General features: G+C 46.7%; 1 protein-coding gene across 8 annotated transcripts in view; it reads left to right on the forward strand.

Annotated features, from left to right (window-relative positions):
* FNIP2 (folliculin interacting protein 2) overlaps window positions 1–25964 on the forward strand; it is a 123912-nt gene that overhangs the window by 68062 nt on the left and 29886 nt on the right. For 6 of the 8 annotated variants that reach the window (XM_043902302.1, XM_043902301.1, XM_043902304.1 and 3 more), the window contains 8 exons: window positions 707–807; window positions 973–1062; window positions 3122–3193; window positions 13992–14121; window positions 21793–21994; window positions 22261–22349; window positions 24935–25081; window positions 25197–25366. In XM_043902302.1, the coding sequence (XP_043758237.1) occupies window positions 707–807; window positions 973–1062; window positions 3122–3193; window positions 13992–14121; window positions 21793–21994; window positions 22261–22349; window positions 24935–25081; window positions 25197–25366 (1001 nt within the window). The remainder of the gene's footprint in view (window positions 1–706; window positions 808–972; window positions 1063–3121; window positions 3194–13991; window positions 14122–21792; window positions 21995–22260; window positions 22350–24934; window positions 25082–25196; window positions 25367–25964) is intronic. The other 2 variants (XM_043902307.1, XM_043902303.1) reach the window with 1 other exon arrangement.

Consider the following 25964-nt stretch of genomic DNA (forward strand, 5'->3'; position numbering starts at 1 on the left):
GTCATATCTGAGTCTTTATGACCCCAAGGATTGTAGCTCATTAGGCTCATCTGTCCATAGAATTCTCCAGGCAGGAATACTGGAGTGGGTTGTCATTCCCTTCTCCAGGGTATCTTCCCAACTCAGGGATAGATCCTGGGTCTTTTGCATTGCAGACAGATTCTTTACCATCTGAGCCACCAGGGAAGCCCTCTCACATGTTTATTTATGAGTAATTCTAACTTTTTAAAAGTTGTGGAATGAGACTCCTGTAAAAATCATAATTTCCATTGTATGGTCCTCCTGAAAAAGGCTTCCGAATTTCTCATGGATGTTAACTAAGAGTTAAAATGAACTTCATTTTGAAGGTTTATGTAAAATTACCCTTGAAATAAATAGCATTAGCCTTGGTCTTAATCATCAAAACAAGATTTTAGAGTTTCTTATTCCCTGTTATATAATGTGAAATTGTATATTTGGATTGTAAATGTTTGGAATGTGTCATTTAGTTTTATAGGTTGAACTACCTCCCAGAACCTTTCTTGTCTTCTAACAAATTCCCCTGAAGATTAATTCCCTCTAGTAGATGTGAGACTTTATTAATTTATAAAGAAAAATCTGACCAACTGGTGGATTGTCTTGTACCTGAGAGTCTGTTAGCAAGCAGCTGTATTCATCTCTTGATGTTTCTCTCCTGTCTGTCCCTTCCATCTCCTTCTGGACATAGCTTGCAAGACAGCTTTGAATACATCAACCAAGATCCTAACCTGGGGAAACTGAACACAAATCAGAATAACCTGGGTCCCTGTCGGACTGGAAGTAACCTAGGTAAACTCCTCCGCATAGACGGGTCTTGCTTTCTGGGCCCCCCCGCTGCGGGTGTGCGTTTTGCTTTCTTTTGAGTTTCCGGTGTTGTTTTGTTCTGGCAGTATCTTTAATCTGTGTTTATTTCTGTGTGTACCTTGTCCGCCCCCTGTGTTGTCTCCGCCGCAGGTGCGCTGCAGGGATGCGGCGGCAAGCTGCCCCCAGGGGCGGCCGAGGGAGGACCTCTCCGGCTCAGCCGCAGTGCCTCTTTCTTTGCAGGTTTGTGTGGAATGCTGAGCACGGTGTGACCTGCACACGTTAATAAATCCTGGGCAGGTTCTTGGAAACAAATCCTGTTTGGCACCTCTCTAGAAATCCAAGGGGCTCTTGAGATAATTAGTTCCAAATGCTGCCAAGTTCCCCATGTTCTGAAACTTCCACCCATGAACCCCTATTGTAAAAGTCTCCGTTAATACCCCAGTGTAAGCTGATTTTGATCCAAAATGAGCCCTTCGTATTTCTAAGAGGATAATATCTTCTGATCTTCCTTGGCCTCTTCTGCTGCTGTGAACTGTCTCTCTTTACTATGGCATCTTTAGTCCATTTTTCACCTGCATCCTTAGCTGCACAGTCTCTTCAAAAGTCACTCTAACAACAGCATGGAAGGCCAGCCTCACTCACTTTCTCTCTCTCTCTGGCACTTAAGTAGCTCAAATGCATTTTCCAGCTTCTTTACAGGTGTGATTGTCTCCGTCTCTCTGGGTGGGTACACTCTGAGCAGAGCCTGGTCTTCTAGCTGAGGCTGTCTGCTATCTGCTGTAGGCGGGCATGATTAACAAGTGTGGAAGTCTTCACTGCTAACTTTAAAGGTTGTGTTTATGGCAAATGGTATGCTTCATTCCATTTTTCTTTGTAGCCCAGAATATGCTAGGCACCCTAGTTAACTGACAGACACTCTCCTACCTACTTCAGAGTGAGGAGAACATGTTTGTTTATACACTGTCCTTAAAATTGTAACAATAAATGTGCTTCACAAAAGAGCTGGCAAATATAACACTGAGGCAGGGCAACCTTGTGCACTGTAAAGCTAACTGTCGCCACGTGTCAGCTCCCTTCTAGCTCAATAAGGAGACAGTTAAGACCGATCTGAAGCATTCCTAGAAGTCTGTAATCCTTTACAGGGTTTTCTTTTTTTGTTAAATTTTTTTGGAGTATTGTTTCTTTACAATGTAGTGCTCGTTTTTACTGTCCAGCAAAGTGAAGCAGCTTTACGTGTACATATATCACCTCTTTTCTGGGTTCCCTTCCCGTTTAGGTCACCACAGAGCGCTGGGTAGAGTTCCTAGTGTATACAGTAGGTTCTCGTTAGTTATCTATTTTACTGCTGATACTGTGTATAAAGTAGAGTGTTTTCTAAGTAAGTCTACAATACTTCTGAATCTAGGTATGTATGGAAAAGAAGTGGAGGAAAAAATAATTGAAAATAATTATGTGTTTTCTATCTACCAAGAGAATGGGTTATAAAACAGAGAAACATTTTTCAAATTTATGAACTGGTTTTCACGTAGTTCTCTAGCTTGCCTATAGTTGTTACTAAAACTGATTAGAAAACATTTTGAAGTTTCTTAATATTTTGAAATACATTCTAATATAGTGAAAATACTTAAATACTATTTAAAATCTACTAATGAGGAAAATGCCTCAAAGTATCTACTGCAGGATGCGGTTCATTGTATCAAATGCCCACATAGTTTATGATTCAGTTAGAGGTGAGTATCAGAAAAGTCTCTGTGCTTCAGTAGGGACAGGCACCTGATCCTGCCTCCTCCCCCTGCTCCTCTCTCCTCCTCTCCCCTCCTCTTCCCTCTTCTCCCCCCGACTCTCCTCTCCTCTCTTTTCCTCCCCTTCTTTTCTTCTGCTCCCCCCTACCCCCCCACCTCCCCTCTCCTCTTCCCTTCTCTTCCTCACCCTTTCTCCTCCTGCCCTCCTCCCCCCTACTCGCCTCTTCCCCCTCTCCTCCCCCCTACTCTCCTCTTCCCCCTCTCCTCCCCCCTACTCTCCTCTTCCCCCTCTCCTCCCCCCTACTCTCCTCTTCCCCCTCTCCTCCCCCCTACTCTCCTCTTCCCCCTCTCCTCCTCCCCCGTCTCCTCCCCCCTACTCTCCTCTTCCCCCTCTCCTTCTCCCCCCTCCTCTTCCTCCCCCATCTCCGTCTTTGCTGCACTGAATTCTGCTTTCTCGTTCCTCGCTGTGTACGCTCACGCCGGTCCTCACTAGCCATCGTAAAACGAGCGCGGTTGATTTGAATGGCCAGGTGACCAGGTTTCCTTGCCTCCCACAGCACACAGCACCCCGGTTGATATGCCGAGCAGAGGACAGAACGAAGACAGGGACAGCGGCATTGCCCGGTCAGGTACGTGTGCTTCTCCTCCTGTTTGGCGTCGTCCATGGGGTGAGCACTCTGAGCTCTGGGCCTTCAGGGGCAGTGTCCAGGCATGATGTGCACCAGGATGAGCCCTGGTGGTGAACGCACACTGAGAAATGTCCCTCTAAAAAGAGAGACGCCTCTCTGAGCCAGTGGTCCCTGCTTGCTGAGTGCTGAGGATCAGATCAGGGGAGGGCCAGTGTCTGTGGGTGTCACTCTGACTGTGACCGTGGCAGGGCTGCCTGCTACCCTTTCACTCCTTCTGTCCTGCAGACATACTGCTCTAGATTTTATCTCCGGTGCCTTTTCTCCTTGTGTCAGGCTGTTACTGACCAGGGTTCTTGGCCTCCTTAATCAGTAGAAATTGACAAGAGACCAGACACAGAATTCAGACAAGGCTTTATTAGGCCCCTGCTGCAGCAGAGGGTAGCGAGAACAAGTAACAGGTGCCCTAGCTTGCTCCTGGAGAGGAGAGAGGAGTGAGCTGAGCTGGTTCCTTACATGGGGTGAGGGTAGGAGTGCATCCAGGGATCAGGCTGGAGGGGTGGTTTAGGTGGTCTGCCCACCCCTTAGGTGGTGGTATGTGCAGAGGGCATGCACAGTACCGTGCTTTTACTCCCAACACTCTGCTTTTGTTCCTGGATCTTCAGAAGTTGCAGTTAGATTTTTTGGTCTTTTTGTGTCTTTTGTCCATAACTTGCCCCAACTGCACATGCAGGCAGTTATTTTTAGCCCCTTCTAATTTCTTTGTATCCGTTGAGACATTTGTCCAGGCCCACGCACTACAGCAGAGGGTCCCGGGTCGCAGCCTGTCTCAAAGCCTTAAACTTTGCCGAGACTGCTTTTAAGATCTCTTGGTTGCTGCTCTTATACCTGATACTGCTGTTGATTTTGATTTGTGGTTCAGATCAGAGATATAGATTCCTTGCAGTGAAAGAAAGGTGGTGTGTGAATGATGTGGAATTGGAGGGTTCAGGGGTGTGTGGGCTGTGCCCACAGCAGACTCAGGGCACCTACTGTGGCCGGTTGGCGCTCATTGTGCTGAGCCTGGGCTGGACTTGCTGCCTTAAGTCATTTCTGTTTCCCTCCGGTCCCTTCCATGTGGTGCCGAGCCCTTCACCCTGCTCGGGATCGCTCTGCTTCCAAGTTCACTGCCAGGTGAGATGGAATTTGTGAGTCCACCTGTTTGGTTAATATATGTCACGTGATGAAAAGTACACAACATTCCGTGTATGATTGGTTTCAGTGAGTTGATTCACTTTGGGTTCCCTGATCCCATCTTAGGTAAACTTGGTCAGAGGTGTAACTGCCATTATTTAGACCTGTGTTGCTTTCATTTGTAGCAGTTTTTACATAAACGTAAAACCTGGGATACACCGCTTTGTGGAGTGGTAAGAGGATCATCTGACTTTGTGTTCCACGGGGCTTGGGATGATCTGCATCCATACGGGGCGCAGTCAGCATCCACCCTGCAGGAGGGTCTTTGAGTCACATCCATCCAGCAGCCACTGGAGGCTGAGAGTGTACGGTGTGATGGTCTTGGTGTCCCAGAGTCCAGCCCCTGGAGCCTCTCCAGTCAGGCCTGGCTGGGGCTGGCTCTGTCTTGGTTGAGTCTCCAGGCAAAAAGAAGCGGGAACCACAGTTGAGGCAAGGCCATGCTCCATCCCAGTTGCTGCCTTAGCAGCTCATAGAATTTGGTGTATTTGTCTTTATGTGGTGAACACCCAGGTGGCACTAGTGGTAAAGAACCCACCTGCCAATGCAGGAGATGTAAATGACACGGGTTCAATCCCTGGTCAGGAAGATTCCCTGGAGGAGGGCATGGCAACCCGCTGCAGTATTCTTGCCTGGAGAATCCCATGGACAGAGGAGCTTGGACAGTCCATAGGGTCCCAAAGAGTTGGACACAACTGAAGCGACTTAGCATGTATGCGTGCACACCTTTGTGTAGTGAACACTCTTTGCCCAAACATGACCAGTATTTGACCGAGTCCTGCTCTGAGCCCTGAGGTCACAGGGTTCCCACAGTAACTTTCTCTTATGTGTCTGTTTCTGCTCCCTCTTGTTCCAGAAAAGACTAGAGACACTGGGGGGAGCTGGTGCCAACAGAAAGTTGGCACCTTAGGCGGAAGTTTGGGTGTTCCTGGGCAACTTCTCGGTTCATCGTGTGTTTGGTGTGAAGGTTCACGTTGCGCACCTCAGAATCCTCCTAGGTTTGGTAGTCCTCTGACTCTAAATCACTCCTTAGATGAGTCTGTTTTGGCCTCAGAGAAGCAGGAACGTTGAGGGGCTGAATGTGCATTGAAGTGACAGGTCCATAGCAGCTGTATCTGGGCATTTTCTCGGGAGGAGGAGGCAGATGTGAACCTGGTGCAAACGTGAACTCTGACTTCCCTGGTGACTCAGCTCGTGAACCAGGCACCTCTCCTTTGAGGCTCCCAGCCTCCTGTTGAGGGGATGCCAGACGTGGGGCTGGAGGGGCCTTCTGCTTTCCTTCCTTCTGGGAGCCACTTTGAAGTCATCGGATGCTCCCAGGACGGGTCTCCCTCCACTGAGGCCTCATTTGCTCCCCAGGCCTCTACTCCTCATCACCCACACCATGTGGGACCACGTGCGCATCCTGAAGCAGAGCGGGGACTCCCACTGTTTGACCTCAATCAGCAGGAGAAGACGTGGAAAATTAATGACAATTGTTTTTTCTCTTTTTCCCTAAATTTGTAACTTCCTGTCTTACTAGTTGAGAGATGGGGAAAATATTGTTAAATAGATTTTTATTTTTTAGAACAGTTGTAGATTTGCAGAGCAGTTGAGATGATAGTAGGGAGCATCAATGTACCTTGCACAATCCTCCCTGTTAGTAACATCTTGGTTAATAAGGTGGCGTGTTTATTAATAGTTGTCATGTTCACTTGGCTCCACTCCACTCTGACAGTTTCTCAGACTTTGTTTTGGTGACCTTGATGGTTTCAAGAACTAGCAGTCAGGTATTGTGTAGAATGCCAGTTGTTAGAATTTGTTTGATGTTTCTCACGTGACTAGACTGGGGTTCTGGGTTTTAGGAAGAATGATCACAGAGGTAAAAAGTCATTTTTGAAAAATATTTTTTTGGCTGTGCTGGCAGTTAGTTGCGGCACTCGGGATCTTTGATCTTTGTTGCTTTGTGTTCCGTGTGTATCCGTGGCTCTGTACACACTGCTGTCTGTGCCTGTACCTGTGTTTAGTTAAATGTGAGTTGGTGCTGGTTTCCCTGCTGCCCATTATTCATGAGCACAGGGACCATCCCACCCTCCCCACCTGGCTTATCTGCACGCCACCCTCTGACAGCGAGATACCGGGCTCCCCTGCCTGCCCTGCATTTAGGTGACGGATTCACTGCAGGCCACACACACCAGCGTCTGAGAGCTTAACCTGCCCTCCTTGGGAAGCGCCTTTGTACACTGGAGTGCAGTGCTCGTGGGCAGCTCCTCTGACCTTCAGTCTCACAGATGTCCACTCACATCTAAGGTTCCCGAGGCCGACACCTTGGGAACGTGGGGAATATCTGCAGCTGCACGTGCCAGGCAGCAGAAGCTCCGAGATCACAGCCGACACCGGCTCGTCCTCATGATGAACTGGCTTTCTGACGGCTGCCCCAAACTGAACATCACACATCACACCAGAAGGAAAAAAAGCCTCTTCTTTTTTCTTTTTAAATCATCCTCCATAGAGAGGAGCCTGATCTGGGATGAGTCTGAGAGGACTGGGTGCAGTTCCCCGGCAGAAAGTCACCAGGGGTCTGTGCGCCCCCTGCAGGCCGATGTCACAGGAAGGGCGGCTCGTTGTGCAGTGTGCCCTGGGAACGCAAAGCGCCGTCTGGGTTTCAACTCCGGGAGGGCCCTCTGTTGTTGGAGAACTCACTCATGCAGCTGGTTTTCACAGTTGGGCCAGCTTGGCACAGTTGAGGTTAAGAGGAGGGCTTGGAAGGATAGCGCTGATTTGGGCTTGACCATCTATACTGCGGCTTAGACGAAGCTCGGGTTCTTCATTTCATTGTGCTTCTTGTATTTCAGGCCAGACCCTTGGCGTGCTCCAAGAATAGACATTTCTCTTCACAAATCTGTCAGTTCTTTCACATTAGGTCTTTCCTTTCTAGACTTGTATTCATCTATACCTGTTTAAGAAAAATTAGAATCAACAAGTAATGCACGCTGCAGCCAAAACTACAAGAGATCTAAGAATATTTCTGAGAAAAGATGTGTGATACTGTCAGGGAGAAATTTTAAAATCGTTGTTAGAGGAATGCATATATATTATCTGGAGAGAGAGAGAGATCGAGTTCCACAAATAAATATGTAAATTCAGTGTAATTTCAATTAAAATCCCTTGTGAAGTTGGGCAAAATCACTTTTATTTGTGTGGAAGAGCAAAGGACCAAGAGAATGTTTATGCCTTCCAAAATCCTTTGTAGATTTCGTTCTCAGAGTTCAGACTATGGCTAAAAAGACGTGGGAAAGTTAAATAACTTGGCGTATAAATATAGAGTGAGTAGTTCACCAGGGCTAGGCTAGAATTTATATCCTAGATGAGGGATTAAAATGTAAGGTATTTTTGGTCGAATATTTTTCATGCTAAAGAGAAGTGAGCTATGAAGCCGTGAAAGGACAGCGGCAAACCTAAAAGCTCATGACCAAGTGAGAGAAGGCAGTCGGGAAAGGCTGATGTGATGGTGTGCTGTGTGAGAATCCCCGTGTGACATCGCGGAAATGACAGAGCCATGGAGACAGTAAAGGGACGGTGGTTGTCAGGGTTTGGGTGGGGGTAGATGGGGGGAGGACAGTGAAGCTATGCTGTGTGGTGCTGTAGTGGTGGGCGCGTGTCATTATTTATCCAGAGGGCATGGAATGTGTACCCAGGAGCGAACCCCCGTGAAGCCATGGACTCCGGGTGGTCAGTCATAACAGACGTGCCCTCTGGTGGGGATGCTGCTCTTGGGGAAGGCTGTGCATGAGAGGAGCAGTGGGTACGTAGGGAACCTCTGCACCTTCCACTCCCATTTTGTGGTGAACCTGAAGCTTCTCTAAAAATGAAGTCTATTTTTTTTTTCTTTTTCTTGCTTTTTTCGGCCACACTGTGTAGCATATGGGAATTCAGATCCCTGACCAGGGATGACATCCATGTTCCCTGCAATGGGAGCATGGGGACTTAACCTCTGGACCACTAGGGAAGTCCCCTGAAGACTATTTTTAAAAATTGGTATATTTTGAAATCCTGATGGGAAGAACATTGTCTTTTTATTCAGGGGGTTTTAAAGAAATTTTATTAAAACTGAAAAGTTACCTGTGGTGCTTTTGAGGACCCTATGTAGTCTTAAAGTAATTCTGTGGTTTGGGAGTTAAAATGTGTTAATCAGAATTTGATTTGCCAATTAACTTGTTTGGTTTATTAAAAAAGACACCTTCCTATCAGACAATAATTGACCTTTTAAGTGCTTCAACTCTTCTGTGATTAGAAACACAACTGCTGAACTTTAAAGAACTTTATATTTTTCAAGTGTTTAATAAGCAGAAACTCTTAAGAGAAGTACCATTAGTGTTACAGTCAACAAAAGCTGTTGTCGTGTACTGTTTTAGATGTAGTACCCTCTGTATCAAACTGAGAGAAAGGGTTCGCACTCAGAGCCACACTTCCGCCATCACCATAACCACCACCACCATCATCACCACCACCACCACCACCACCATCATCACCACTGCCATCACCACCATCACCATCATCACCACCACCATCACCACCACCACCACTGTCATCACCACCACCACCATCATCACCGCCACCACCACCATCACCACCACCACCACTGTCATCACCACCACCACCATCATCACCACCATCACCACCACCACCACACCACTGCCTTCATCATCACCACCACCACTGCCATGACCACCACCATGACCACCATCATCACCACCACCACTACCATTACCACAACCACCACCACCACCATCATCACCACCATCACCACCACCACCACTACCATTACCACAACCATCACTACCATCATCACCATCACCACCACCATCATCACTTCCACCATCAAAATAAAAGTGTGAAAGTGTTAGTCACTCAGTCCTGTCTGACTCTTTTTGACCCCATGGACTGGAGCCTGCCAGGCTCCTATGTCCATGAGTTTCTCCAGGCAAGAACACTGGAGTGAATTGCCATTCTACATGTTCCCCATATATACGGGGAGGAGTACATACATATTTTTTTAAAGAGACACACTCAGATGATCTAGTCATTTTCCTGGGGAACATCTGATGTGCCCTTCCCATGACTGGCTCTTGCTGGATTTTAGTTTTAGTTGAGATGTACCATTTTCACAACGGTGTTCTCCAACCACTGACTGGAGAATAAACCTTTGTCCTGGTTGCTTAAAGAAAATCATGTGAACTTAACACTGTCTGATATCGTCTTGTTTATTTATTCCATGCATACAGGCTTGTTAAGGACAGAGCTTATTAAAACTTCTCTGTGCTGTAACTTTATGCCCCAGGCCCAGGTGGTGCCAGGCACTTAGTAGGTGCTCAGTCAAAGTTGAGCAAATGGATTTAAGAGTTTCAGGGCGTTGTCAAAATCCAGATTCTGTCAGAGTATCAATACAGTAAGCTCTCCAAATAGCACATGTATTGCCAGAGAAAGCTGAATGCTTATCTTGAACAACACAGGTCAAGAAGAGCCAGCTATTGACATTTTTAAGCCTATAGATGTATTCTTTTTTCTTACTGCTAATTTCTGTAGGAATAAATAGACACTTGTTGAAGAGCCCACCTCTGTCAGGAGGGCCAGGATGCAAGCATAAATTGTTTTCTTATTCATGTGCAAAACTCCAGAAATCTTTGCAGTCTGTGTGCATTAACATTTGTGCTAATTATAAAAGTATTCTAAAAAGAGTGATACTAAAAATATTAAGAAGTGTTAGACATAGCACTTTTAAAGCTGAAGCCGAGGCTGTGAATAATTTAACTGAAAGTCGCACGTTTTACAACCAAGGCACCAACTGGAGAATTTCTCTACCCGGCTTGTGGAGCTGACAGGAAGCATGGTGTGGGCTGGGACCTACCCCATGGAACCCCTGTGCAGAAGCTCTTTGGTGTCCTGGAGATGCCAGGCCTGCAGTGAAGTGAGTGAGCCAGCCGGGGAAGCCCACGCAGCCCTGGGGATGGGGGCCAGCGCCCCAGCAGCATCCAGGCTGCACTCCCTTGCAGACCATGGCCCAGCCCATAGCCACACGCACTAAATGGGGATAGAATCCATCCTTTTCTCATGAAAATGACAATAGGTTACAAGGCAGAAGGAAGCTTGTTCTTGTGTCTGAGAGTTGTAGCTGTATCATTTGCTAAAGTGTATGATTGACTACGGGCTTCCCAGGTGGCACTAGTGGTAAAGACTCCACCTGCCGATGCAGGAGACCCAGGAGATGCCAGTTTGATCCTTCGGTTGGAAAGATCCCCTGGAAGAGGGCATGGCAACCCACTCCAGTATTCTTGCCTGGAGAATCCCATGGACAGAGGAGCCTGGTGGGCTACAGTCCATGGGGTCGCAAAGAGTCGGATATGACTGAAACAACGCAGCATGCACGCATGATTGACTACATACACTACAGAATTTTTGCATAAAAATCTTACTATGTGATGTCAAAATGCATTTAAAAAATATTTTATTTATTTGGCTGTGTTGGTAATTGTGGTACTCGAGATTTTTTTTTTTTTAAGTTGTGGCACATGGAATCTTGAGTGGCAGCATGTGAACTCTTAGTTGTGGCTATCTAGCTCTTAGTTGTGGAATCTAGCTCCCTGACCAGGGATTGAATCTGGGCCCTCTGCATTTGGGAGCACAGAGTCTTAGCCACTGGATCACCAGGGAAGGCCCCAAAATATTTTTCAGGAAATGTTGGAGAACAATCAGCCAGATCTTTAGCTTATGTTTTCATCAAAATTATTATTCAGCATTCTATAGTATGAATAAAGGGAACATCCTCCTTGGTTTTTATTATTTTAATTTTTTGCCTTTCTTTTTCATGTCTCTATTACAAGTTCTCAGTTCTTTTCACAATTAACTATTCAGAATTAATGACCTTTTAGTAGTTCTTTGAAATGTCTTACCTGGCCTACCTTTTCCAAGAATTGTCAGAGAGTGAGTAGGTAACATTTACTGTATGGGCACTGGGCTGAGTGTTTTACATGTATTGATTTGTTTAATCCTCACAGGAACTGTGTGAAATAGATCAGTGGTTTTTAAAGCTCTCTTTTGTCTGCCGCCCACGCTAATGCATTTCACATCATGATCCAGTAACAATCATCTTTATATATGACAAACAAAAGTGTCATAAATTAGTGTTAGCTCTGCCCTCTACTCTATTTTCATTCTTGCTTCTTTTTTAAAACACGAGGTTTGATCTGCTAAATAATTCATAACCCACCAGCAGGTTGCAGCTCTCACAAAACATACTGAGGTGTGGTCCCTTACTGCTCCCGTTTTATGGATGAGAAAGCTGACAGGTTAAGTGAACCACCCAGGCGTCCCAGCCAGTGAGCCGCAGAGCTGGGATTTGAAGAAGAGCCTGGGTCTTACTCCTCCTCTACGTAACAGAAGAATCACGCAGCTGTAGGACTTCCAGAGGGTTTCCCAGGTGGTGCAGTCGTAAAGAATCTGCCTGCTAATGCAGGAGACGCAGGCAACTTGGGTTTGATTCTTGGGACAGGAACATCCATGGAGGAGGGTATGGCAACCCACTCCAGTGTTCCTGCCTGGAGAATCCCGTGGACAGAGGAGCCTCACGGGCTCCATGGGGTCACAGAGAGTCAGCACAACTGAGCACACAGCGTGAGCATGACTTCCAGAAGAAAGCGGTCCTCAGCTCATCCCATCCTGCTTTTGTGACAGGGTGGGGGCAAGTATTTATAATACAAGTGCTGCATCTCAATGGTGTCCTCCATCTGCCAAGAAGAAGCTGATGTGCTCAGCATAAGACCAGGGACTCTGAGATTTGGGAATAGGGAACGAGGATCTTCTGGATCTTATAGGGGATTTTGAGAACTTGGGGGTGGGGCAGACACGTCTAAGTAGGATTTTTTTAATTAAGTAGTATTCTGTGACTTTGAGGAAAAACTCTATCTCCCTTCAAAATTCTCAGTAGAGTTACCTACTCACTAATGCTTGAAATGGGGATTTCATTTTGGAGGTATAAGTCCAGCCTCAAGGCTGAAACCAGGCCAGCCTCACCTGGCAGCCCTTCAGTGCAGAAGTGCCATACGTTCAGCAAGCCTTTGTTAATTGTCCGTTGTGTCCCAGGCACATCCTGGATACAAGGGATCCACAGATGAATAAGCTCTACCTTTCCTGTGCATGTTGACTAAATCAGAAGAAGAGCATCTCATGGATGCTCACAGCACCTCTGCTGTGGACAAGGAAGCCTAGATTATTAGCTCCTCACCCTTGTGGCTGGGGGTTCTCTGGTCTTGCAGCCATCAGCTCCATGTGGGGCCACCATGCGCTGCACAGTGCCTGGCACATTGCAGATGCTGGATGCGCAGCCAGGCAACCCTTGCAGGATTTCAGAACTCATGCTGGGGACTCAGCCTATTTCCATCTGCCCGTAAAAGTAGAAATAAGAACATGATAGCTCGTGTGGAGAAGCTGCCTTCCAGCGGTGTCCATGAGCATGGTATACTATGCTTAGTGAAGTCAGTACCTGTGTCTGAAAATGTCAACTGGCTGCCTGTCACATTCCATTCCCTTCTCTACCTGACCCAGTAACTTGGGGAGGTAAAAGGAGAAAAAGTCTGCCTCCTCCAGCATTCCAAACCCACAGAGCTCCGCCCAGCAGCCGAGATTTGAGAGAAGCCCTTTTGCCTGCCCTGAGGGGGACCAGTCAGGTTGTATGTTGCTGCTACTTAGGGAGGCACTGATACTACATAACAGGAAGAAGCAGAGAGGCTCGAGGCAAATAAGTAGTCCAAACGGAAGACACATTTAGGACTAGTTATTCCACTTTCACACGACTTCCCAGGTGGCGCTAGTGGTAAAGAATCCACCTGGCCAATGCAGGAGATGCAAGAGACCTGGGTTCAAGCCTTGGATTGCAAAAATCCCCTGGAGGAGGAAATGGCAACCCACTCCAGTATTCTTGCTTAGAACATTCCGTGGGCAGAGGAGCCTGATGGACCCCAGTTCATGAGGTTATAAAGAGTTGGACACCACTGAGCACATGGCACATGCACATAATCCTCTTTCACAGCGAGGGAGTGGCCGCAGGCCAGGGGCCAGGGGCAGATGCTACGTATTTGGGGCTGGGGGTGCAGGATGCAGCAATGCTGTGTGGAGGAACTACCTCTCTGCCTGGCTTTCACCTCTGAATATAGAGTGACCAAGCGGTCAAGAGAGGTTAATGTGTGTGAGTGAACGCTGTGTCGGGCACTGGTTACCCGGCAGCAACAGCAATAGCTTTGTGGAACGCTGCTGTATCAGAAATCTGCAGTTTGCACTCTTGAGTGGGTGAGTAATAATTGTTTGCGTTTGTAAGTGAGGTCTGGTCGTGGATGCAAGGCTCTGTCTGTGGTCCCTGTTCCTTTTGACTTGTTTCCCATTTTGTGGGATGTTTTCTCGCGTACAGAGGGGAGGCGGGTCTCCCCGCTGGGTGTGGCCTGTAGAACCTGAGCAGTTAGGTTCCTGGACTTGTGCCTTTTGTGTAGGTTCTCGCAGGCTCCTTGAGTCCAGCTCTCACTTTCCAATCTTCTTCTTGCAGCCTCCCTGAGCAGCCTTCTGATCACACCATTCCCATCTCCAAGCTCCTCCACCTCCTCCTCCAGCAGCTACCAGCGCCGCTGGCTTCGGAGCCAGACCACAAGCTTGGAAAACGGCATCATCCCCAGGAGGTGAGCTGGGTTCCCCTTGCTGTGACGGGCACCCAGGTGGGCCCCAGGTGGGCGGCCGGGGGTGCCCGTAGACCCTGCGTTCACCTGCCGTCCCTGGGAAAGGGTGGAAGCTTTCCGCTCAGCTTCAGCTCAGCCTGGAAGTTTACAAGTTGAGGGTCTAGGAAGGACACTGGGAATATCCAGGTAGATCTGTGTTGATTTAAAGTGAGTGCATGCTCTGTTTGTACTGGCTCCCCTCCAGGGGTAGCTTGTGTAAGTGAGAAGGCTGGAATAAATCTTGGCTTATGGTGACACAGTATGGTCTTTGAAAATACATGAACCCAAGAATGGTGACATACTCTTTTTTTTTTTTTTTGGTAAAGCTTAAATTCTTAAACAGTCATGAGTTTGAGTATGAATAGAGATGGTACCAAGATATCCTTTGCCTTTATTTCAGTTGGTTTCAGATCTAAAGTTTAGTTACATTGCAAAATGTACATTTTTGACTTATGATGATATTACATCAATAGCTTCCAATCTCTTCTTTGTACAACCCACAACTTAAAAGGGAATAAAGATGGTTGTCCCTATACAGAGTGAAGTAAGCCAGAAAGATAAAGAACATTACAGCATACTAACACATATATATGGAATTTAGAAAGATGGTAACAATAACCCTATATACAAAACAGAAAAAGAGACACAGAAATACAGAACAGACTTTTGAACTCTGTGGGAGAAGGTGAGGGTGGGATGTTTCAAAAGAACAGCATGTATACTATCTATGGTGAAACAGATCACCAGCCCAGGTGGGATGCATGAGACAAGTGCTCGGGCCTGGTGCACTGGGAAGACCCAGAGGAATCGGGTGGAGAGGGAGGTGGGAGGGGGGATCGGGATGGGGAATACGTGTAAATCTATGGCTGATTCATATCAATGTATGACAAAACCCACTGAAATGTTGTGAAGTAATTAGCCTCCAACTAATAAAAAAAAAAAAAAAGCTTCCCATGTGAAGGGAGCCCACTTACTTGTGATGCATAGAGCATAGAAGAAAAAAAAAAAAAAAGATGGTTGTCCCTATAAAAGCCAGATGACAGTCGGTTGACTTAGTAAGTTGTGAGTAGCATGTATAGGGTCTGTGAGGGAGTGAAGAGTCAGCTGCACAACTGCATTTCAGAAGTTCATGAAGACGCACAGGTAAATAATGGTATAAAGAAGATAAACGCTTAGAGATGGTAGAGTGTTTGGAGCTCAAGAGAGAGAGGCAGCCTTCTGGAGGTCTTGGGGCTTGGGAACCTTCATGGAAGTGGTCCTGAAAGAACAGGCTGAGATATGGGGGGCTGAGATATGTAGAGGGCATCAGGCTGCCGGCACCCTCTTCTCCCAAAATTAACATCACATGTTAATGTTTCTTTTTAAAAAATTATGCTCCAGGCATTTTGAGAACAACCTATAAAACAAGTGTAAGGCTTTTCCATTAAAACTATTTTACTTTCAGGACTTCCCTGGTGGTTCAGTGGTTAAGACTGCTCACTCCCAATGCAAGGGGCCTGGGTTCAATCCCTGGTCAGGGAACTAGATCCCACATGCCGCAACTAAATTTCAGCACAGCCAAATAAATAAATGTAAATAAATATATTAAAAATATTTTACTTTCAAAATATAAATAGGAGTAATAGTGATCCATAACTATTAACATAAACTTATAAATTGCAAAAAAATGTTTTGGTGCAGTAATTTTATATAACATATGAAGTAATACTTCATATGATATCTTGACTCATAAGATTTTTCTGGCTCACTTTTCTGCAGATTCATTTGTTTAGGTCATCATAATTTATATTTCAGTTGGCATAATTGAAAGCAGTGTTAGCTGCTCCTTTCAAATGCAAGATGGCAGATAATTTTTGATAATTTTTTTATTTTGGGAAAGCTCATTTTGTTTATTGTAACAGTTACTGGAGCTGTATAGATTATAACAACATTGAGATAAATTTTTAATAAACTTTAAAAATATAAATTTTAATACATCTAGATCAGATAATTCTTATGGAGAAGTTTTGCTAAAGATTTTATTCTTCACACATAGCCATTTTGTATGTCTGAATTCAATTTTAAATGTAAATTTTTACAAGATTATTTTAATGTTTCCTCTGCCAATTCCTGCAACTTATGGAGGTCTTACAAGAAATTAGAAGTGTCTTTGTGGGTTGTGTGTAATTCAGAATGCCTGTTTATGCATTCTATACTATGTTGTCAATTATATGGAAAATTAATTTTAAAATGGGCTTCCTTATTAATAATTTCATCATCTAAAGCTTCATCTAGAAAGTAATGGGTATTTTCTATCCAGTGCAACAATCTCTACACTTGATTTCTATTTCTGTGCTTGTGAGTGTTTGCTTGGCAATGTTGCTGCAGTTTTCAAAATGAGAGATTACAAACTCTTTGAAGAACTCTAGTAAGTCCCTGATGTATTAATACTTTACTGTACTGTCCACTGTAGGCCCTTCTTTGTGATAATTTACTGCCCTGGGGCTCAGGACAAAGAGCCGAGTATTTGTGCAGACTCCACAAGGGCGGGCTCTGATGATGGACAGACAAGCTGCCTCCACTGTGTCTGCCCAAGCCCTTTCCCCCTCCCACAGCCGTGACCTGCTGCCACCACCAGTCTGGGCCCAGGTCCCAGCCTTGCCGCCTTGGGGCCTCGTGGCACCTGGGTTCTGGTCATGTGGGTGTGTGCCTGACCCCAGGCTGACTGCCCAGCGCCCAAGTTCCCCGGGTGCTCAGCTGCCTGGCATCTGTGTGCATGCTCGTGTGCATGCATCATCACCCCATCAGACTGCACTTAGAGAGCCCAGGTTAAAGGTGACACAGTCAGGGATCAAGGTCGCACCCACTGAATGCTACCTTGAGCTTCAGCCCTTCTGAGAGCAGCCCTGCGAGAGGGCACAGCCTGGGCTGGCCCTAGGCTTGCCCTGTCTGACACTCAGGACGGAAGAGCTGCAGGGACTCAGCATCCATCACTGCCTGTGAAGATCCTTCAACTGCAGGGGTGTCGCCCATCTCCCTTATGGCAGCACCCTTGTGGGAGTGGGGATTAGTCTCTGACGCTGGACCAGAGAACAGTGGGTCCCAGAAATGCGATCGCTTCTGCTCTGAGGGAAAAGTCACAGCAAAGACTTCATTCCAGAGAGAGTTCAGAGTGGCCAGGGAGGATCTTCACAGTCCATAGGGTTGGTTGCTCGTGGACACCCGTACCTTGGGGCCCTGCCATCCCACGTGGGGAGCTTTGGTGACTGGAGACAGGGCGGGGGGAATCAGGGGGTAGTTTATCAGCTGATGCAGAGGTGCTGCCAGAGCGGTGAGGGAGAGAGGCTGCAGAGGAAACCCTTAGTGGGGCTGTTGAAACCCTGAAGAAGCAGCTATTATAATGTCCCAGAAAGGCTGTTGACTTGAATTATAAAACAAGTAACCAGAGTTGCTGATGAGTTGTTCTTTGACCTACAGAAATGGTGATTTCATATGTTCCAGTGTAATCCAAAGATTCAGTATGAGTTCAGAGTGACATAATCGGTTAAACTAAGCAGTCCTGAGATCAGTTATGGGTCACTGAGATGTACTTAAATAGTAGAGTTTTGGCTTTATTTAGGATCTTGAAGTATTCATAGCATATGTAAATGCTGTTCATAAGTGTCAGCAAAATTCTATTTGGTTTTTTTATAAGAAGAAAAATTCAGTGTGTAGCTTAGTCTTCCCTTGACTTGAAGGCCTGTCAGCTGTGTGACTGCTCCCAGCCACTCCTCTCAGTGCTCCAGCTGGGTGACCCCAGCAGACAGGTCAGCCATGGGCCCGGAGCCCTGGGTATTCCGTGTCCAAGCAGTGAGCCAGGGCCAACAGACAGAAGCCCTGGGCTCTGACTGCAGCTTGGTCGTTGAAAAGCTTTCGGTTCTGAAGCACTTCAGTCACTCTGCCTCAGTTTCCATGTTTGCAAAATGGACTGTGTATCTCACCTAGTGCCCTGACAGTAAAGCTATGGTAAAGTATTTGTGTGCATAGTTAAATGTTGAAAAACACTTTGAAGCATGCTGTCATGTCGATTGATCTTAAAAGCATATTTACAGTATTCAGTTCAGTTCAGTCCCTCAGTCGTGTCCGACTCTGCGACCCCATGAATCGCAGCACGCCAGGCCTCCCTGTCCATCACCAACTCCCGGAGTTTACCCAAACTCATGTCCATTGAGTCGGTGATGCAATCCAGCCATCTCATCCTCTGTCATCCCCTTCTCCTCCTGCCCCCAATCCCTCCCAGCATCAGGGTCTTTTCTAATGAGTCAACTCTTCGCATGAGGTGGCCAAAGTATTGGCGTTTCAGCTTCAGTATCAGTCCTTCCACTGAACACCCAGGACTGATCTGCTTTAGGATGGACTGGTTGGATCTCCTTGCAGTCCAAGGGACTCTTCAAGAGTCTTCTTCAACACCACAGTTCAAAAGCATCAATTCTTCAGCGCTCAGCTTTCTTCGCCATCCAACTCTCACATCCATACATGACCACTGGAAAAACCATAGCCTTGACCAGACAGACCTTTGTTGGCAAAGTAATGTCTCTGCTTTTTAATATGCTATCTAGGTTGGTCATAACTGTCCTTCCAAGGAGTAAGTGTCTTTTAATTTCATGGCTGCAATCACCATCTGCAGTGATTTTGGAGCCCAAAAAAATAAAGTCTGACACTGCTTCCACTGTCTCCCCATCTATTTCCCATGAAGTGATGGGACCAGATGCCATGATCTTAGTTTTCTGAATGTTGAGCTTTAAGCCAACTTTTTCACTTTCCTCTTTCACTTTCAAGAGGCTTTTGAGTTCCTCTTCACTTTCTGCCATAAGGGTGGTGTCATCTGCATATCTGAGGTTATTGATATTTCTGCTGGCAATCCTGATTCCAGCTTGTGCTTCTTCCAGCCCAGCGTTTCTCATGATGTCCTCTGCATATAAGTTAAATAAGCAGAGTGACAATATACAGCCTTGACATACTCCTTTTCCTATTTGGAACCAGTCTGTTGTCCCATGTCCAGTTCTAATTGTTGCTTCCTGACCTGCATACAGGTTTCTCAAGAGGCAGGTCAGGTGGTCTGGTATTCCCATCTCTTGAAGAATTTTCCATAGTTTATTGTGATCCATACAGTATTTAGTATTACTCAGCTGTAAAAAGGAAGGAATGTGAGTCAGTTGTAGTGAGGTGGATGAAACAAGAGCCTGTTATACAGAGTGAAGCAAGTCAGAAAGAGGAAAACAAATATCATAAATATCATATATTAACACATATATATGGAATATAGAAAAATAGTACTGATGAACCTATTTACCCAGAAGAAATGGAGATGCAGATGTAGAGAACAGACTTGTCAGCGTAGCAGGGGAAGGAATGGGTAGGACAAATTGAGAAAGTAGCATGTGTACAGTAGCTAGTGGAAAGCTGCTGTATAGCGTAACACAGGGAGCTTAGCCTTGCACTCTGGGATCACCTAAAGGGCTGGGATGAGAAAGGGAGGGAGTCTGAAGAGGGAGGGGATATTTATATAATTATGACTGATCCGAGTTGTCGTATGGCAGAAACCAACACAACATTGTAAAGCCATTTCCCTCCAATTAAAAAAAATGAACCCAGGCTTAAAAAAAGTATATTTATAAATACCACATGGCCTGATTTATTCCAGTTTGCATGGCCAATCCAAGACTACTACAGACTGAACAAAACTCAGCTGCTTTAGAGTTCAAGGGAGCAAGTGAGAGCCAACACGCTGTTAGAGCTGCGAGTGATTCTCAGAAATTCAGCAGGTGGCACCGTCTGCTGTGCTGACGAGTTGGTTACTGTTTTCAGGGTGGAGCTGGAACTGACTCAGACATCTGAAGAGGGCTCGATGATCACTGCAGTTTGTTTATTAGAGACCACATTGACCAAGACATGCAGATTGATGTGGGCATTTTGACTTTTGCAAAAAGGAGGGAAGCAGGAGATGACAAAGAAGAAAGGGTTGCAAGAAAGGATTGGTGTAACATAAGCTCAGAATTTCCTCTACAGAATACAAATAAACTGGTGCAGAGAATCAAAGTTATAGGACAGGTACTGTGGAAAAGAGGAGGGAGCATTGTATGAAATTAAGTAAAATCGTAAGAGCGCCTCAACAGTTTCTTTCTGCCATGCAAATAATTAGGATCTAGGGGTTTCTCAGAGAAAGCGGTTGCTGGTTTATTTTAATGCCTGGCATTTACAAGAGCACTGGGAGACCATGTCCTTCCCCTGGCGTGTCTTGAATGAAGTCTTTTACAGATTTATCAGCCACACCAATGACATGGTCCTCTGAGATTCGAACATGATGCCTGTCTCCTTTCCTTTAAAAATGAGATAGCTTTCCTGACCATAAAACTTCTGATGTGTGTATGTTTTTAAAATGTGGGTATGTTCGAAATCTACTGTGAGTAGAGCACTAAATAACAAGTTAAAGACCAGGAATGAGGCTGGTTGCCTTGAGTTCTGCCAGCAGACGTGACCATCGGGGTGTAGTTTGTAGTAAAGGACATGGAGGAGGCAGCGTCCTCCTGTGCTTAGCAATAGACACAGCTGATCACTCGGGTCAATAAGAAAGATTTACTGCAAACCTACCTTGTGCCAGGCTAGGCGCTTTCATTTGCAGTGTGATGTCACTTGCTTCGGGACTTCCTAAAGGTGGCGCTAGTGGTAAAGAACCCGCGTGCCGGTGCAGGAGACAGATAGATGTGGGTTCGATCCCTGGGTCGGGAAGATCCCCTGGAGCAGGGCATGGCTACCCACTCCAGTATTCTCACCTGGAGAATCCCATGGACAGAGGAACCTGGCTGGCTACAGGCCATAGAGTCGCAGAGAGTTAGACATAACTGAAGCGACTTAGCATGAAGGAACATCCTTTGCTTTGGTGTCTTTATAGAAAAAAACAAAATAATTTTAAAAATCTTTCACTCTTGCTGTTAGCAGCTACATGGTCATATGCTGGTTTTTCAGAATAAAGGAGAGACCTGGATTGGCTGTATTTGTGAGGTTCACCCCTTACAACAAATTGAATACACATTCAGTTTGTTGGCTTCTCTCATCCTAGAAGCAGAGTCTTTGCACAGAACGTTAAGTTGGTCCAGGTGCTGACTATAGTAGAAGAGAGGGGGATCTTTCTTCTTGGGGGGTTTCCCGGAGAGTGTTCAAGGTTGCGTGGCTTAGTCTCAGCATTTATAGGAGTAACTTCATCTAATAGTTTTAGTAACCTTGGGAAAGCAAGCCTTGGCTACTAGTAAATGTCCAAACGCGATGTCCTGGTCATACAATGGACTGCAGAGGACCTTCCCTCTCAGAGATTCTTATCTACTGGTATCTGTTAGCCAAAACTGAGGGCCTGTGTTTTGAGCCAACAGATGTTTCACACCCCTTCCCAAATACCACCAGTCTGATGTAACACAGTCCAAGGGAAAAGGACTAAGAGTCTAATAAGAGGGCACTTAAAATTACTTTCAGTTCTCACTGAAGTTTCTTTTCATGTTATAATAACGCTGAGTATCAAGTGGAGGTTTTCATTTTCACAATAGAATCTGACTGAGGAGGAGGCTTAGCAGGGGATGTGGTCCACTGATGCAGGGCGGCTCCTCAAACCCCTTCTCCTTCCAGGTCAATGGATGAGACATTCAGCTTGGCCGAAGAAACCTGCAGTTCCAACCCGGCCATAGTCCGGAGGAAGAAGATTGCCATCAGCATCATCTTCTCACTGTGCGAGAAGGAAGAGGCACAGAGGAATTTCCAGGACTTCTTTTTTTCTCATTTCCCCCTGTTTGAATCTCACATGAACAGGCTGAAGAGTGCCATTGAAAAGGTACTGAAAGTGCAGGGCCTGGCCCCCCGGGGCTGTAAGGGTGGCGGGCTGTCCTGGGTCACTTTCCCGGGGCGCGTGGATTGGCGCAGCAGTGTTAGACAGATCCGTAGGCACACTGATGTCAGTCAGCAGCGGCTCATTGCTCTGGGAGAGGGAACTGCTGCCTCCCATGTGGGCTGTAACCTTGTCTCATGAATAAAACCTGGTGGGTGATTGTGACGGAATGTCGTCTCAGCATAAAGTGGCTTCTTTTCTCTCCACCGAAGGCCATGATTTCCTGCAGGAAGATAGCAGAATCGAGTCTCCGTGTCCAGTTCTATGTCAGCCGTCTGATGGAAGCTCTGGGAGAGTTCAGGTAAATTGGCAACGTTTGGTGAACCCAGCAAGGGACTTTGTGGAGCAGCAACCTTGAACCTCCACATGCGTGGAGACCATGACTCGGAATTCAGAGTTGGGGGCAGATTCCGAGTTGAGGGCTGGTTATTTATAACCAAATACCCAAATAACTATTAGTTATTTTAGCAGCTCCTTCCTTGGAAGCTAAGGCCCAAAGGAGCAAAAAGTTTAAGTCACCAGCACCAAGTAATCTTCACGACTGCCTGAGGGACAGTCTTTGATCTGATTGTTTCTACCAGAATGAATGGAGAAAACTGATGTTCATATGTCTCGTGTCATCTCACAAAAGCCCTCAGAGTAAGCACTCTTAGCCCATTTTATAGATGCAGAAACTTGAAGTCCAGATGTTCGTCCAGAGCACAAGTGGGGAGAGTGTGTGTGTCAGGGACATTACACTCCAGTTTGTCAGGACCGTCCTGTGCACACCTGGTGTCCTCCCCGTGAGGGTCCTCCTTGGGACATAAGTCACATGAGCACCCTAGCGTATCTTTGCCGTGAGTTCCTAACTGATGACTGTTGTATCCTGGAGACCAGTTTTCTAGAGGTCTTGCCCCTCGTGTCAGGCAGAAATGTGGTCTGCTCTGGGGGCAGGTGGCATTCACGGTCACCAGGCTGAGCAGGGTTGTTACAGCACTCCTCAGGGCTGGCTTCTTGGGTGGGGAGTGGGAGCCCCCTCTGAAGCAGTCGCGAGCTAATGAATGAATCCAACTGTTCCTCTCTAGCTGCAAGACAAAAATGTTTACAATTCTTACAACATTAGAAAGTTTTTGTGATGATTAAGGTAAAGGCTGGTGAACTCAGATGCTGCTTGAAGCAAAGTCTCCAGTCTTTGCTCAGCCCTGAATTATGTGTAAAGTACTCCTATAACACATGACTCATTATCTGGGGTTGCTCAGACCAAGTCGGATATTTGAGGAATATGTACAGCTGTGTGTTTCGGTGGCAGCGTGGTGACTGGTGAACCTCCTGCAGTGTCGGCGCCCTGGGGCTGCGGTGGCAGACTCCAGGCTGGCTTGTTTAATGAAAGGTCCAGATCTGAAAGCGCAGGATCAGAGGCCTCACTGTGGGTGGATGGGTCTTGTTCTTACTTTAGCAAACCGCTGACAGTATGGTGTGTTAGTGCTTGCAGGCCTTGGCTTCAGTAGGTGAACCCCAGGTCCGTGTGGCTGTAACTTGTCCCTCCTGTCTGCTCAGAAATGTTCTGCTTTGGGCCAAGGCAGGATCCTGTGTGTCCTAGCTCCTTGGATGCACATGGCCCCAAACTGAGGTCAGAATATGCCTCATGTATATTCACTGGGGAGAGGGGATGTGTCCTAGACTCAGAGGAGAGAAGTGATCTGCTCTGGGGTGCAGGTGGGATTCATGGTCAACAGGCTAAGCAGGGCTGTTGCAGTGCTTCTTAAAGCCGGTTTCTCGGTGGGGAATGGAAGCCTAGGCTAAGTCGGTGTGCTCCCTGGAAGGACCCCTGTGAGCCACTTGGGCTGGAGCGGAGCCCCCAGCACCAGGCGTCCTCATCGGAGTGTGTGTCTGCTGCAAGGAGCATAGCTCCTCTACACGTCGGTTTCTCAATCTGTAAAGTGATATGACTAGACTCATCAGTTTCCTAACAGCTTACTGTCCTAAGAATTTGATTCTGTTAGTCCGTGTAAGAATCTAGTAAATAATATGGTGAAGAAAAGACATTTTTGTAGCTTTTTCATCTGAAGTGAATTGAGTGCTTTGGTTCAGAGAAGGAAAGTACTGATGAGAAATTGGGAGAGTTGCATTGCCTCTGGTCACATTTTCAGTCTAGCATGTTTGATCTTTCTTCCTTATTTTTTTCTCCTGTAAAAATTGCCCTGGATTCTGACACAAGGCATCGTAAAGGATATTTTACATCCGTGTTTAGTACGTTTCCTGTAAAGGGGTCTCTGCTGCAGCTGCTCAGTTTTGCTGTTGTGTAAATGCACGGGAAAATAATAGGGAAATGATGAGCATGGCCGTGTGTCAGTAAAGCTTTATTTATAATGAAGGTCAGATTTGACCTGTACATTGTATCCTAGTTTACCAACCCCTGTTTCATATTATTTTATTTTTAGTTTTCTTTTTAAAACACTTTATAATTGGAGTATAATTGCCTTACAAAGTTGTGTTAGTTTCCTCTGTAGGACAGCATGATTCAGCCATTAGTATACACAGATGTTCCCTCCTCCTTGGCCTTCCTCCCACGCCCCCGTCCCGCCTCCCAGGCCATCACCGAGCACCGAGCTGAGCTCCCTGTGCGATACAGCAGATTCCCGCTAGCTGTCTGTCTTACACACCCGTAGTGTGTATATGTCTGCTGCTTTCACAGTTCATCCCCAGTCTCCTTCCCACACTGTGCCCACAGGTCAGTTCTCTTTGTGTCTCTTTTCCTGCCCTGCAACCAACCCCTGTGTTATATTCTGCTTTGAATGCCTTAGGGGCTACATAGATCCAGATGACTGTTTTCTTCTGGGTTCCTTTATTCGAGGGTCGTCCACCACGACCCCAGTGACCGTTCCGTGCTCCCCTTCTCTTCTGTAGAGGGACGATCTGGAGCCTGTACTCCGTGCCCAGGATCGCCGAGCCCGTGTGGCTGGCCATGATGTCCAGCACCTTGGAGAGGACCCAGCTGTGCCAGCGCTTCCTCAGGGAGTTTACGCTCCTGATAGAGCAGATCAACAAGAACCAGTAAGGGCAGCCCCCTGGGGCCTTGCGCGGCAGTTCCTCGTCAGTGTACGTGCTGTGGGTGACTGCCTCTTCCTGCGTCGACTCACTTGGTTACGTTTTCTCCCATTTCTCCAAGGTTTTTTGCTGCCCTGCTGACTGCAGTCCTAACCTACCACCTGGCCTGGGTACCCACCGTCATGCCCGTTGACCACCCACCCATCAAAGCCTTCTCCGAGAAACGCACCTCTCAGCTGGTCAACATGCTGGCCAAGACACACCCGTACAATCCTCTCTGGGCGCAGCTGGGTCAGTACCTGATGGGACCATTCAGAGGCTGCGTGGGGTGGAACTGCAGAAACAGCAACGTTTTCAGTTGATATTACCATCCAACCGAGCGATTCCCAGGTGTCACTGGGCCAGCAGGGAACAGGAGACTGGCCCCCAGATTCTACCTGTAAAGCAGCACCCTTGCCCCACCAGAGCCTCCTGGTCTTTAAAGCCGTGCAGGCCCCCTGGGTCCTCGCACGTGGCAGCCACGGCTCTTCCTCCAGTGGGCTTCCTTCATGTTGGCACCACTGACATTTGGACCATCAAATTTCTTGTTAGTTGTGGGGAGTGGGGCTGTCCGTGCCTGGTCAGATTTTTTTGGGTAATACTTATTTATTTGGCTGCACCAGGTCTTAGTTGTAGCATGTGAAATCTAGTTCCCTAACCAGAGACGGAACCCAGGCCCCCTGCATTGGGAGCACAGAGATTTAGCCACTGGACCACCAGGGAAGTCCCTGGTTGGATGTTTAGCAGCATCACTGGCCTCTGTTCACCAGCTGCCAGTGAAAACCCCTCTTCCAAAGTTGTGATGATGAAAAATGTCACCAGACACTGCTGAGTGTCCCGTAGAGGGCAG

This window comes from Cervus elaphus, chromosome 5 (assembly GCF_910594005.1).
Source record: "Cervus elaphus chromosome 5, mCerEla1.1, whole genome shotgun sequence".
NCBI lineage: Eukaryota > Metazoa > Chordata > Mammalia > Artiodactyla > Cervidae > Cervus > Cervus elaphus.